This window comes from Pholcus phalangioides, unplaced genomic scaffold, assembly GCF_987345545.1.
Source record: "Pholcus phalangioides strain wild (caught in Gottingen) unplaced genomic scaffold, Ppha-v1.0 ptg000011l_1, whole genome shotgun sequence".
Lineage (NCBI taxonomy): Eukaryota > Metazoa > Arthropoda > Arachnida > Araneae > Pholcidae > Pholcus > Pholcus phalangioides.
Window position 1 is genome coordinate 2,858,781 of NW_028301604.1, and position 15,972 is coordinate 2,874,752.

Genomic DNA, 15,972 nt, shown 5'->3' on the forward strand with positions numbered 1-15,972 from the left:
AATATTGATTATTTGTGATTTTTTTTAATTTCTCCATATTATTTTTCACACAAGACTTATTGCATTTAAAAAATTTTTACTTTCTAGAACAAGATGAAAGAATTTATTATACTGCTAGATAAATAGCCAGCGTTGCCCGGATTTTCTCTATATACTGGGATTATTGTTTTCGACGAACCAACTTCGAACATTTAAAGGAAAGGTTAGGTTTAATTTTCAGAGACCTATTGGTATCAGTGGGTGTGGTAAGTCAACGGGAAGAATTCAGAACAAAAGTATCCTCTGTTTTGCAAGATGCCATACCCTTTGTTCGTAGAAAGCGTGTTTGTATATCGCTCCCCCTATGGTGGTTCACGGATAACATGCGTAATCTTTATCTTGAAAGGAGAAGGGCATTCAGAAAATATAAAAGTGGAAGAAGTCACCTGTCATCATTTACTGAAAAAAGAAGGGTGTAGACGGAAGCCATAAGGGATAGTAAAAAAAAAGTTGAATCTAGGTTGGCAGATAACATTGGCTCTGACCCAAAATAATTTTTCAAGTACATCAATAATGAAATGTAAGGGGCAGTTGGCCTCCATCTCGATAAGAGGGTCTAGGGTAGAGAGCAATGTTGGTATGTGTAGTACTTTCAGTGACTTTTTCACGTCAGTCTTTAATAGTGAAGGCGATGTACAAAGTATCAGTGTAGCATGGGATGACATAGTCCTCAAACAAATTAAAGTGGAAGATGTGGAAGGCCTAAAACTTCTAAAAAATGTATGTGCAAGCAAAGCACCAGGACCAGATGATATCTATCCTTGGGTCCTCAGGGAATGTGCTAATCAATTGTTGGGCCAGTCGCATAGATTTACAGGAGTAGTGCTGCTGAGGAAGTAGATTTACAGGAGTAATACTGCTGTCCTAATTGATTGGAAGCTTACTAATGTGGTTCTGATATTTAAAAGGAGTAGTAGAAAAGCCGTGTCCAATTATCGTCCAGTGAGTTTGATGAGATACCTCTCGAAAACTTTGGAAATCGTTATCAAAAGGCAATTGGTGAAGTGAAGACGAGAATAATGTATTGTTGGATAATCAGCATAGGTTCAGAAAGAGGAAGTTACGTGTAACCAACCTCCTTTCTTCTATGATCACGTGACTAAGTCTTTAGGTAAGGGCAAAAATGTAGATGTTGTTTATCTTGATTTCCAGAAGAATTTGATCGTGTTCACCATGATAAACTCTTGTCTTGAAGCGTTTACACGGAATCGTGGGCTACTTGCTGAATTTGACAGAATCGTGTTTAAGTGATAGGTCACAACGGGTTATGGTGAACCGGGAATTTTCTGATTGGACAGGTGTCACGCGTAGAGTCATCCAAGGAAGTGTCCTTGTCCCCATACTTTTTCACTTTTTATCGATAAACTCGATCAGGGTATCGATAGGATTGTTAGCAAATTCGCAGTTTACGTGAAGCTAATGGGAGTAATCAGGAATCAAAGCGATAGGGAGTTGCTCCAGACCTACCTAAAACGATTGCAGCGTGAGCAAATGAATGGAGCATGACATTTATCGTTCACAAGTGCATGGTCGCTCATTTTGGTTTGAACAACATACCAAAATGGAGAAATGGTGCTTTTATTCCGGATGCAACTAGGATCACCGATGTGGGTATTATTATTGATGAACGGCTTAGGTAGTCTGAACATTGTTCAGCGGTGGTGAAAAAATCGAATAGAATGCTCGGTTTCATTCTCAAAAAGTTCGCTTCGCGTTTTCCTATAATGATCCTTCGACTTTTCCGGTGCTTAGTTCGTCCTGGATAGATGGAGTAGGCCGTCAGATTTTGAGACACTTGGAGAGCGACATTGACTTGGTCGAGGGGATGCAGAAAAATGCCACGCGTGCTCTTGATGGCACACGGGACTTAAGCTATATAGAGAGACTTGGTTTTTAAATGTTTATATTGAAAGAGCGCAGATATAGTGGAAGGATATTGGAAGAGCGGGAGGTATATATACGATTGTGAAGTGTTTAACATTTTCAACGGGATGGATAAAATGGGCCATCAGTTATTAATACATCGTCAATCAACTGCTTCAACAAGGGGACATCAGTATCGATTAGTAACTGGTTAAAGTGGGGCAATTGTGGGTTGTGGTGTCGCAGGTAGTTTTTCTCTAATAAGGTTGTGAATAAATAGAATAGAGCTTACCTCCGGGGGTCTTGAATTATCACACAACATACACGTTTAAAAATAACTACGATAAATATATTGTGATAAATCGTGAAGCTATCCACACACACACACACACATACTTATACGAGACAACCATAATTTTTTATGGGTAGTATAATGATATTTTATCATAATTATTGGTTTTTTTTATTGCTCTTATTGGGTTGTTGTATTTTTGATATAGTTTAGCTATGTATTCAACATGCATATTTTTTATGGGCATCTTTTTTTCAGCCAACTCGTTGGGTATTTTATCTGTTATGGCGTATTTGTGTTTGTTGAAGAAGTGACAAACAAAGGAATAAACACGTCTGAAACGCCTTATATGGTAACCAAGGTATCTAAAGTAAATCTCCAGAAAGACATTGTTGTGGCATACGAACCATTTTAGCCCGACAGTTTTCTGCCAATTTCTGATATTTGCCCTACTCTGATGAACTTTTAAAGTAGCCTACTGTTCAAGTCGGCCCCTATTAGTATATAAAAGGTGCATAGAGTTAACAGGGCGTATGACATTTTACTGACGAAGCGTTGGTCCTAGAGGCTTACTTCCAGTTAGAAAAGTATCCAAATAACGTGTAGTACTCAGATATGTCATTCATGTTGCAAGGGGTTGTATAGTTACTAAAATAAAATAATTAACATTTTATATCTTCCCCGTGTGCCCAAAAACCCAATTAAATGTTGTTGCCCTGTCTCTCCTTACCCTAACTAAATACATTCCACGTTTCGAAAAACTGAGGAGAGTTCGAAAATACATCATTAAATGCGGGAAAATCGTTTCACCCGCATTTTTTTAAATGCTGTTTTTCCCAACTTTCTTCCGTTTTTCGAATTCGAGTATCTCGCCGAATATTGCCCTTGGAAACGTGGAATATTTTTGGTTGGCATCAGAAAAGACGAGGCAACAACTTTCGGAGTATTTGGGCACAAGCTGTCCGTATCAAAATTTAACATTTTTATTTTAATAACGATACAACCCTTTGCAACATGAATGGCATATCTGATTACTACACGTTATTTGAATACTCTTTGTATATGCCTCTGGGATCAGCGGTTCGACAATAAAATGTCATACGCCCTGTTACCTGTGCACCCGGTATGTGGTATATATGTAAAATTTCATGAAGATTATAGGAGATGTTATAGAGAACATACTCACGACAGAAAATCAATTTTATACATATAGATATGTTTTTATATGTCTTTGTCTTATCCTTCAGTACGTTACGCTATTATTACACTCATGCTCAAATGTTAAGAAACAAACTGATGATTGTCCATTGTAACGATATGATTATCTGGACAGAAATTGCTATTGGCGCCCGCATTGACGTTCATGTCTTCACTAGAGGCATTATCGAGATTACACCCTTGCACCATTCATTTCTTTATGTCACGGGACCTGATGCCATGTTTATGGACGATAATGCAAAAGTTGACACAATTTATGTTGTCGAGCATTACGATCAGTCTGGAACTCTGACTCGTATGGCATAGCCACCCTTTTCTTTTGACCTGAACCCAATAGAGAATATGTTACACATATATACATGGAAAACATTCAACTGCTCTCCATGACCGTTCCTAAAGCCTCGCTGAGCTGCCAACACACGCAGACACACACACAAGTCAAGTCTTCCGCTTAAATAGACCCTGATACCGCAAAGTGTGATTGATAATCTCATTATTGGTATGAATCGACGATGTCGAGCCTGTCATCTAGCATAGGTGGTCATATCCCATATTGGATGACCATTGAACTTTTTGTGGGTAGTATACGAGGTTATTGATTGTTCTTTTCTACAATAGTTATTCAATTTTGGATTTTTTATTTTCTTTGTAATTTAACCAGAGAGTGTTCTTTGCGTCACCCTATGCTATCTGTGTAAAAACTCAAACAAAAATAATCAAAACATTTACTTTTATAAACATTTTCGATTTTGTTGCTGAACTCTTGAGCATTAGTGCAGAATTATAGTTGTTTAACGACGAAATAATATGTGTAATTCAAGTGAATTCGCTATATTTTTGTTCGTATTTACAAATTATACTGAAATATATTTCATTTCTAAATATAGATCGTGACTTTTCTGAATGACCTCTATGTTTGTTTCGACTCAATTATCGAGAACTTTGATGTCTATAAGGTAAGTTTAACATTACTGAAATTATTGAGCAGATTTCTATCGCTTATTATAAAACTAATCGTGTTTACCAGAATTTACCAAAATTTATTTTCCATATGTTCGTCATAATTGGAAATAAACGAACATTCCCGTATGAACCGAACATAGACTACGCATTTAATGATTGATATATTTTTAGCTTTTCTTCCAATTTTTTTAACAGTTTTAATTTTGATAGGTTGAAACTATAGGAGATGCTTATATGGTAGCTTCGGGCTTGCCGGTGAGAAATGGTAATCTTCATGCCCGAGAAATTGCCCGAATGTCCATAGCTCTATTGGATGCAGTTCTTAGTTTCAGCATAAGACACAGGCCAGCCGAGCAATTGAAGCTTCGAATTGGAATTCATTCTGGTAAGTACATTGGCCAAGACAAAATTCTTACAATCTTGGCATGTGTTTATGTATATTAAATTATTCAACAATTCAATAAACATACCATACTATACAGGGTATGCTGTAAGTACTAATGTAGCCTTTATCTGATCAACTGTCCGTCGTAGAGGTATGATTACAGTTTGAAAAATGCTCAAAAGGCGTATAAAAATTAAACTGTACCAGTTTTGAGAGTGAAAAAATAGTGTGTAACAAAATGAAAAAAATCTAAATTCGTATACGATCCCCTTGTCCTCTAACTCCTAAGGTCAACAGAAAAAATTCCATGTTTCTACGTGCAATATTCACTAAGATACTGTATTTTAATTCAAAAATCGGAGAAAAGTTATGAAAGAATAGCAAAAACTACCGGACAAAGCTCCTTTCCCTCGAATATCTCATCGAATGTTGCACTTAAAAACTTATACCTCAGGAGAGAATTTGCGAATACCCTGAAATCGTCCGAAAATAAACATAAATAGCACTTTATGAAAAAAGTGACTTTTTAGAAACTTTTTACTTTCACTGTTATATAGTTGTAAATATGTGTCTTAAAAAATTTTTCAAGCTCGATTCCTTATTATTCCTCTATCGATAAATTACATGTGTACGTTTTTTTTTAATTGCATGTATTTGGTAGTTTTAGGAGTATCCATAATTTTTTGTGGGAAGAATTGCTCAACAATATTTTTCTATCTCTCTTTATAATATTTATTATATTTCCAGCATGTCAAGAGATAAAAATATATTATAGTTTATTCAGAATATCAACATGTTTTGTTCCAGGTCCATGTGCAGCAGGAGTGGTTGGCTTACGAATGCCACGGTATTGCCTCTTTGGAGATACCGTAAACACGGCATCTAGAATGGAATCGACAGGAGAACGTAAGTATCGAGTTTCTATGTTGACTTTTTCAATCATTCGGACACAATTCCATGATATTTCCCAACATCAGTTGATAATTTTTAATGCACTCTTGTGCGGGCAGTTTGCTGTAATCATTCACACATTCAGTCGTTTTAATTTACTTAATTCATGTATTTTTAAGTTCGTATAACTTCCAGACTACATGAAAATAGGCATACAAGGTGATTTTAAATTCATGAGACAAGCTTTAAGAGGTTTTATAAGACACCTAAACATTTTTTATCACAGAATTTGGGGCCCAATCGCAATAACAAAGGTGGTAGAAGGTGCTTTTTTTTAGAGAATGCACAACAATAGCACTTCATCAAAAGTAAATATATTTTTCCGACGGATTTGTTGCGATATATGCTATCAAACATTCGAGGTTGCATATGCACCTTCGGATTGGATTGGAGTTTCTTTTTCGTTGGTGCAAGGATCATCAACGTTATGCTGTGCCAAACAATGGCTTGTTGTAGAATTTCTGTTACCTAAGTTGCACCATCATAAGGCCTACCACATTACAATATACTCTGCACCCTAGAAGGATTGCACTTATTGCAGCAAATCCGTCAGAAAAATATGATATTTACTTTTGTTCAAGTGCTATTGTGCACTTTCTAAAAACACCCTTGGCTATTGCAACTCGACTGTTCAATGATGACCAAAAATGCTTCTTTAAGAGTCTTATATCACCTCTTAAAGTTTTTCCCATGAATTTAGAATCACCCTGTATACTTTACATTGTGCTGTTTCACATCTCTATTTTAGGTAACATAGTCATCGATTGATCTCTAGCAATATTTGAACCATCCATAATCATTTCTGTTGCTCTACCTTTTCTTACGAAGTAGATGCAATGCTAAATAAGAATTTATTTCTCATCTTAATTATCAACATTAGTTTCATTCTAGAAATAATTTATTAAGGGGAGACTATTTAATGCATGACTAATAAATAATCCTTGCGACTCTAAATCAATAGCAATAGCGAAAGAAATAATATTTATCACATAAATGTATGGTTTTCGTGGTAAGTATGTGCCTGGTGAGATGGAGCAATAAAGATTTACAAACAAGTATGGAATCACCGTTTCATCTTGTGTTCTAGTGAGGCTGTCAACTTCGTGACAGAAGATCCTTTCCTTCGTTGGCCGTAGTCCAATTTATTTCTAGATTCCGAAGCAAATCCCGTTTATTCGGTAAAGCCAGGGATATTTTATGCTAAAGCGCCGTTCCTGGCTGAGACTTTTCGTGCAGCCTACGTCCAGTTGCATCACAATTCCCTTCGAGATCGGAATGCAAAATGCGAAAAGAATCTGTTGCATCGCTTTTGTTGTTTTGGTCTTAACCGACGAAAGAAACGTTAAAAGACGAGAAAACACTTAAAATGATACGATATCTTTCGACGTTACTGAGAATTGTTGTCGTATAAGAAAGCATAAAAATTTTTGTGAATATTTTTGCGAATACCCCCTAAATATATTTTTTCGACATTATCATCGTTTATATCCGTGTGTTTTACTGTTCGAAACAAACATATCTTGCAGAGAATGCAACTTGAGATGTATAAAAATGCATCTAAATTCACACTTCATTGGATCAGTTTTCATAATTTCAGTATTTGATTTTATTCTTTTTTTGTATTTACCAAAAGATGGTAAATAACCAACAAAATGTAAATTATTTAGGCAGTTAAAAAAGAATTTTAAATCTCATGCAAGTATAATAATGATTTTTTTTAAATAGTTTTACCATGTAATCTTTATAACACAAAATTATCACCTCTCTTCGGTTTTTCCTTCTTTTTTTTTATCATTTGATCATTTTTGTCGCACCACGGTCATTTTATGCACACGTGGGCTAATTAGGCCGGGACCTACAATTTATTGCCGGTTCCGAACGGCAGGCTGGTTTTTATAGTCATCGAGGGGTTGGTGCGCTAACCCCTTGATGTGGGACTCCCTACGGAAGCAATCTTTTTTTGCGGTTTCTGTTGTGTGTACCCCTGTGTACACCTCTAAACATCCTTTGGTACACTTTAGGCGAGTATCTTATCGATCTGGGCTACCGCGCCCTCTTTTTTTTTTGAAGTTCATAATTTTTCGTACGTTTCTGTGAACAACTATATTGTTGTCACGTATGATAGATCATTTAGTTTTTGGGAAGATCAGAGAAACAGAGCAAAAAAATTTTTTTACCATTTTTTACGCGTGTGCGAACATTTTTTTTCTATTCCTCAGTTGAAAACACTATAGAGTTTTGTTTGAAAATGATGCGTTGAAAGCAAAAAGATTATTTTGATGAAATATTATTTTGAAGTTTTTTGATGAAAGATATGCATGATTGTATAAGCGGTACAAATTAAATTAAAGGTCCGTTATAACGACAGTTCACAATCAGAGGTAAGATTGTCATTATAACGAACTTCTCATTATGAACGAACTTTAGTTTTTTGCACTGTAGAAACGTAAATAGAAGAAAAAACAAACTAGATAAATTTACCTTTCTTCTTTCTTTCCTTTTGAATAACTTTTGCTGAAATATTCTTCTAGAATTAACTGCTTATGCATATAGAATGTTGGATTGTATTCAAAATTTTGCACTTTGTGGTATGTAGCTGTTTCTGCAACTAGAGTATTCGTTGCACTATAAATGTACCCAATAACATTTAAGGCAAAGAAAATCATTAAGACCAGTTTGCTCTGTGTCCTGATTTTCCAGTTTTGGAAGATTCCACAGTGAATCTGTTTCTATTTTCTTTCATAAATACCTCGCTATAAGCGAAAATATTTTTCTATCTTTAACATTAGTTCTTTTACAATCACCTGCGAATTACTCGTAATAGCGAGATTCTTGTTATAAGCCGTACTCATTATAACGGACCTTTACTGTATATAGAAAATGCGAAACAGAATATAACTTGTGAATGGTATGACAGTGAATATCCTTTGTGCTGTAAATAAAAAATTATCGCTAAAAATGGGACTGAAGGAAGATAGAAAAAATAATTCCACCTGTAAAGTTAAAGAGCATTGCTTGATTATTACGAAAAAACCAGACACAAAAATCATTTGTACATTCCGGTAGAATAACTAACCTATAAAACGAGCAAAATAAGATACACGTTTTTTGTAAAATTTTAGTAGGGAATTTTAGGATTCCGTTTATAAAAAGAAAAAGATTTCAGACCGACATCAACGACTTCCATAATGGACCCGCGTTGGTATCTTTCTGTATGTTTAACTTCATTTTTTACTTTTCTGTTCGTTATTACCTTAAATAATAATCCTACCTGGATCTACAAACGAGAGCGGTAGAAATATGTAAAGTATGGAGGTACACGCGCAGCCGAGTATTTTGCTTAACAAGAGTTTCTTGTGTGAGCTTGCGCTGTTCCACTTACTCTAATAAGATATAAAACTGTTTGCTGAAATGTCGGAAAGTACTGTTCCGTTGGCCCTTCACAGACGCTTATGTAAACTCTCTTTTCAGTCGAAAAGAAATTTCTAACGAGAACTAGCGACATGAAAACATGAAACAAATTGCATCTACTCTTATCGAACTATCGCCGTCTATTCTAATAAAAATACTCGTATGTTACGTGATTAAAACTTAGCTCGAATAAAACATAAGAATTCGATCATACTTACATACTTACATTCAAGAAAAGTAAATGTAATCTTCTACATTTTGCTATTTAAAGTAAAAACGTGATTCAGCGTGTTTTTTTTGTGTTATTTTATTAGTTTTTTTAAGCACCGTGATGAAATGTGTTATATTTTTTACCCGGTTTACAGCCGTTTCGTGTGGCGATTTTCCAAATTCGTGCATTTAAAACTATTTTTGGCAAATATGTTGAAAATATAAAGTAAACCGCTGCATCGCACACAGTATGAGAAATGGGTACATGGTATTTGGATTAGATTATACTTATAATACTCGAAACCATTTGTTGTTCTTGATTGTAGCTAAATAATTGACTTTGTTTCGAAACTAAAAATACATGCAGAGCAGTGTTATGAAAAAATATATATTTGAAGAGTAATTTCACTCCTCTCCAAAATTTCAAAGGGTATTCTTTTTTTTATCAGAGTGAAATAACGCTATCAAAAACATAACTATAATAACATAACTTTATAATATGACATTTTCATAACATCTATTCTGCTTTAGACCTTGAAAATGCACGATGGGAATTATTTATTTTATAATTCCCAACTATATATCGACAAAAATTAATGTGTACAAATACTTCATAATACTTTATAAAAAATAAATTGAACAAGACTTAGAGCTTGAAATATAGTACTTCAAACATCTTTATGAATTTTAGATTACATAATTATTCATAATACAGGGTTCAAAATGGAGTGCTTATGTGCAGGATGATTCGAATTAAAGTTTGGATTGCAAAACTTCTTAAGCAAGAAAACTGGATTAAGCGGGGGGGGGGGATCAACCTCCCTTCCCTTAACCCGAAATTATTGCGTTTTTTCTGGTGTTTTTTTTTTAAATGGTAATCCGCTCCCCAAAAAAATGGAGATGCTATAGTTAAAATCACTCGTTAGAGAATTACGAAAGTTTACATTAATTCTCCTGAAGCAATGGAATTTAGAATGGCAAAAAATAAATAAAATGTACCGATAGATGCGCTATACTCTGCAAACACTGGAGATTTGCTTGTATAATGGAAATAATAGTCAGCCAGAGCATAATTAGAATTTAATTAACATCGAATATTTTGCAAAACGTATGAAAACACGAAAATGGTCATGAACGCCTACCAATTACAGTACTAAAGAAATTTTCAATATGTTGCAGAACGTATTCTGCTACGAGTTGCAAGTGCAAAACTGCATGCTCCACAACAGATTGGAGTGCGTCGGTCGTAATTTTGTCTCAGCCCAGTTTACAATTCGACCACTCTACATATTATATTGAAGTAAGTCACAAGGGTCGGGTGAACGGGGTGGCCCCCCAGGCTGTTGGATAAGGACTTATAATCCTGTCATTTCTAAAATGGATCTTCAGCAACTGCTTCACTGGTGTTACAACGTGACGGAAGAGTGCCATCCTGCATAAAAGTTACACTATCTACACATTGACGCTGCTGAAGTGTAGGAATGATGTGGTTATACAAAAGAGATTCGTACCGCCGGCCAGTGACGGTATAGGCAGCGGGACCATCAGGACCAACTTCCTCGAAAAAGTATGGGCCTATGATAAATGCAGCCGTAAACCCTCGCCACAAAGAGTTCTTTACAGAGGTACGATGTCGTGAGCCGTGTCACATACATATTAAAAATAAATGAGAAATACACACACACACATGCACATTGAATAAACATTGAAACATTTCCCACCAAATATTGTAGATTGTACTACGATTTCCAAATTCACACTTAAACACCGCATCCTCTTGTATATGCCGTGGCCAAGCAATATTGAATAAATAAATGAAATTAGAACCCTTCCCCCCCCCCCCCATAGATCTCCAAGTTACGGTCACAGCAACAAAACTTCTAAAAGTTCAAATAGCAATATCCACTTTTTTGCATCGCTAAGTGATTGCTCAGTGAAAAACCATAAATGGTGTTAAAACGGTACCTGTAGCACCATGTGGTGCAGGAAGCAGACAAAGAAAAAAGATCTCTCAAGAACTTGGCGTGCTAACCCCTCGGAGGAAAACTTTCTACATGTTTCTCTCTGCGCCTAGTGCCGGCGTTTTTGATGTTATAGGTATTGTTCCAACGCCATTTATGGTTTTTCCTTGCGCCGGTCACTTAGCAGTATATAAACGTGAGTGTTGCCATTTGAATTTTTCGAAACTTTGTTGCTGTAACCGTAACCGTGAAAGCTGAGTTTTTGTATCTCTTTTTATTCACGAGCGCATACTCCAATATTACATAACACCTATATGTAGAATTTCATCTGCATTCATCCATTTTTCCGGCCTCTAGGAGCTCGCATATCAAGAAAATATTTAAGTTATTTTATGACCACTCTGTACATTGAACAAAACACAAAATGTTTCGATGTATAAGTTATAGGTAAGGAAGATCATTATAAAAAAAAACTGCATTTTAATACTCACACACAACCCCTTGTAAAATAAATTACATATCTTAGATCTCTAAATATGTTATTGAAAATATTTTAATTCGAAGTATGTGTCTATGACCAATGGTTAAAAAGTTGAAGGATGTTTAAGGACTTAACTTTGCACTCTATACAGGGTGTCCTGTAAGTCCTAATGCTGCTTTTATCTCATCAATCATTCGTCGTAGAAGTATGGTTCCAATTTAAAAAATGAGAAAAAAGTGAGTTCAGAAATCACTTTGTATCAGTTTTGAGAGTGAAAATACAGTGTATAATAAAATAAAAAAAATCTGAATTATTATACAGTCCTCCCTGTCCCAGAACAAATAAGTCCATGTTTCTAGTGCAATAGTAGCTGAGATATTTTAATTTAAAAATCGGAGAGAAGTTGGGAAAGAACAGCATAAACTAACGGACAACTGTCCTTCCCCTCATTTATGCTTTTCTTTCTCAACTCTTCTTCGATTTTAATTCAATTATCTCAGCGAATACTGCACTTACAAACGTGAGAATTTTTTTGTTTTCCTCAGGAGAGACAGGGCAACAACTTTCTAGTTGAAAGTTAGGGGACGGAGGCACGTATGAAAATTTAGATCTTTTATTTTGTGACACGCTGTATTTCCATTCTCGAATTTAGTACCGTCTGATTCCTGAACACCTTTTGAGCAGTTTTTAAATTAGAACCATACCTTTATACGACGAACGGTCGATGAAATAAAGGCAGTATTAGGACTTACACGACACCCTGTATACTTGGTGTCATCATTTGTACACTGATAAAAAAATGTTTGTCTTTTTTTCAGCGTTAAAAATACACGTCAGTCCAAAAACAAAAGAACTGTTAGATACTTTTGGAGGATTTCTCCTTGAAAAAAGGGGAGAAGTTGAGCTTAAGGTATGTGATATATATTTTTAGTGAAAAAAATACTTCTTTTATATAATACCTGAAAAGTAAGATGATATCGTCACCCTGTTTGTTCTGTATAAGGTTTCTAGCCACGTTTGTTCTATACGAGTTCACTTGGTTTTTTTTTTTTTTACGCCTACAAACAGTGCGAAAAAATTTCCACAGAGTAAATTTCTTTAAAAAAAAATCTTTTTTAGGGTAAAGGAATAATGACGACATACTGGCTGAAAGGGGAACAGTATACCAGTACAATTACTACAACAACTACAACAAGAAGTACGGACAGTTTCGTAAAAGAAACCAAGATTTAAAAGAAAATGGAATTGCCCAAAGCCGTCAAACTATAATTATCCATTACCAGTGTAAATGAAAAATTTTGTTCGGTTTTATATTTGGTTTTAAACAGTGTCGCCATTTCAAGATGTATGATAGAAAAAAATTGTTGTCGTGTTGTTTGTTTTTTGAAAAATCAAAATGTATGTAATATTCGTTGGCAAAAATTTGTGAGTTACTGTTTGTTCATGAGGGGAAAAAAAATCTGGTGATTATCAAAAACAAAAAGGTCACTAAATGTGAATTCACTTCAAAATTTTCAAAGAAAATTCGGAGCTATTTATAGTATATGCGTGATCAGGAAATTTCTATCATAATATTGAAATTATTTTAATGTATGAGAAACCTTTTTTTTGAATCAATATACTGTTGGTGAAAGGTTTGTGAGAGAAAAATGTTGTTTGAAAATTCTCACGTCTATAAAAATTAAGTTCAGCCATAAGAATTATAATGTAAATATTTCAGTATTTTCAAGTATCGAGTAAGTTCAGGAAATTATGTCATGCCATGAAAAGTTTTAACGGAAAAAATTAACAAATCCCATTATTTCAGACACAAAAAAGGTAAATTATATTAAATTCTAGTTGTGCTTGGAATGAAAACAACTTTTCTTTGAAAAAAGTCACTGTGTAATTTCATTAATTTAAAAAATCCCGTCATTGATAATGTTGTACATCCCTATATGGCAAACCACTAAGAAACACTATGAACAGAAATCATGCAATTCGGAAGCAGAAACATAACACATTTGGTAAAGAAATATATATATAAATCTTGGAATTTTTCATAAAGTTTGATCAAATTGAGTGCACTTTGAAAAAAAAATAGTGGAAACCCGTTTATATACGATTCATATTTAAAAGGATATTTTTTGCATTTATACGACGTAAGGTCTTAGTTCCGTATTATGCCGGTATTACACTAAAAAAGTTTTATAAAAGATCTTTAACAAAACTTGAAAAATGCAACCAGTAAATACAAATACAACGCCACAACAGGCAAAATGCCCAAAACCATGCCTATTGGTTACATTCATTCGAACTTTTATAAATTTTTTATAGTGTAGTCTCGGCCTTATTTATATTTTAATGAGGAATGAATACATTTTAATGATGAACGTGTTTGATTTATACGTCGTTAAACTTCAATTATACGACGTTTTCATCTTGCCATTAACCCTAAAGTTTGGAGGAAGCTGACATAGAATCGTCGCTAGAATCATCTCTGACGCATATAATTGTCACAAAAGTCATAAATTGTCAACAGATAAGAAAATGATCATAGAACAAAATACTCAAGATCAACGTCCAGCATCTTAACTGGGATAATGGCTGAAATTGACGATTTTCGACAAAGCCTGGGCGGTGTACGGTTTAAAAGAATATTAAAGATCCAAGTGAAAAAGCAATTTTATCCCTAATATAATTTCGTAAGGTATTTAATATAGTAGCATTTTTGAAATTCCATGTGTTTTTGTGCAATCATTTGATTTTTAAACATTATTCGAAAATGCAATAAAAAACAATAAATTTTTGTTATAGCGGTATGAATCAGCGAGAGCAAGAGCATTCTCATTTTTTAAAATAAGTTTTAGTTTTACAACTTTATCATTTATACGACGTTTTAACGAGATCTGTCGTATAAACGGGTTTCACTATACTGATTATGAAAAAAAATAAATTCATACATAGTTTTGAGATAATAAAATGACACACAAGTCGCAACATTAATCTATAATATGGAGTGAGTTTCGCCTTTCAGACGTTAATGGGCATGTGTTTACGATAAGAGATAAACTAGTGGGTGGAAAACATCCCATGCCAACTGCTCATTTCTAATCTCGTCTAGAAACAGCTGACATAAGCCGATCAACATTGGTTGTCTAGTACAAATTAGTCTCGTCTTTGTTCCCCTTCAAACATATCAAAATATCGAAATTAATTAGTATAAATGTTTTGTTTACTCAACTAATTGCTATCGGACATTAAAAAAACTTTTTAATCATGTTAAAGGTATCGCGAATCATGTCAGCTCATCAATGAGATTACTATCCCCTTGCTTTATAAAGAGTCCATTCTAATGCTAATTCACAAAACGCTGTAGTAATCGAGTTCTCTCTAGCTAATATCACGGTAGCTAACTTATGAATGGACAGGTTCTCTGATGTGTTTCGTTGCAACAGAGCTAATTAACACTATAAACATGTCATGTGCATCGCCAGCTTTAAATTGAGAAGTCGAGAAGCTAACGAAAATTGTTTTAATCAATAAATTCTCGAAATTCACGAAAGTGGAAATTTCACGGTGACTATTTCCATCTGCGCAACATATCAGCACTCGAAAATAGTCGTAGACCTTGGATTCGTAGTTTATTCTGAGAAGTTTTTTTTTAAATCAATAATTATTTCTCGATTAGAACTCTAAGCAAATTAATAAGTAGCGTTCGAAAGAACGTTACATGCTATTTTCACTCCAGAAATAATTAAAAGACAAGAAAATTCACAAGAAAAAAACCATAAAAAAAAGACCAATGGTAAAAAAAATGTGTAACATTAATGAAAGCTTACATTTCCTTTTTAAAATTGAACGTGTTGCATTCCAATGGTTATAAAAATCCAATCCCTTTTGCTGCAGTTGACGACACAACTTTTTTTTAACAATAAATGAAATGCTCTACTTTTTTAGCAGTCCAAGTGCTGGATTAATACCCATTTTACCTTAACGTGTTATTTTTCAGCAGTGGTTTTGATAAAATTGAAACCGAGTGGAATGAAAAACCATTCAAAACACAAAGTTAGCTCTCCCTATGTGAAAGGGTTAACTTACTCGCTTGAAATTCACAACGTTATCAACGGATGTTTTTGGTATAAAACGAATCAGTTTTATACCACGTTTCATCAGTACATCAAGATGCCAAAGTGGAAAGTTCCTGCGATTCAATTGC

General features: G+C 34.5%; 1 protein-coding gene across 2 annotated transcripts in view; it reads left to right on the forward strand.

Annotated features, from left to right (window-relative positions):
• The window catches only part of LOC149079944 (atrial natriuretic peptide receptor 1-like), a 184,308-nt gene extending 170,004 nt beyond the window's left edge, over positions 1–14,304 (forward strand). For both annotated transcript variants that reach the window (XM_089238842.1, XM_089238841.1), the window contains exons 18-22: positions 4,300–4,368; positions 4,586–4,760; positions 5,568–5,666; positions 12,593–12,684; positions 12,894–14,304. In XM_089238842.1, coding sequence (XP_089094968.1) covers positions 4,300–4,368; positions 4,586–4,760; positions 5,568–5,666; positions 12,593–12,684; positions 12,894–13,007 — 549 coding nt within the window. In that variant the 3' untranslated portion in view covers positions 13,008–14,304. The remainder of the gene's footprint in view (positions 1–4,299; positions 4,369–4,585; positions 4,761–5,567; positions 5,667–12,592; positions 12,685–12,893) is intronic.
• The last annotated feature ends 1,668 nt before the right edge of the window (positions 14,305–15,972 follow it).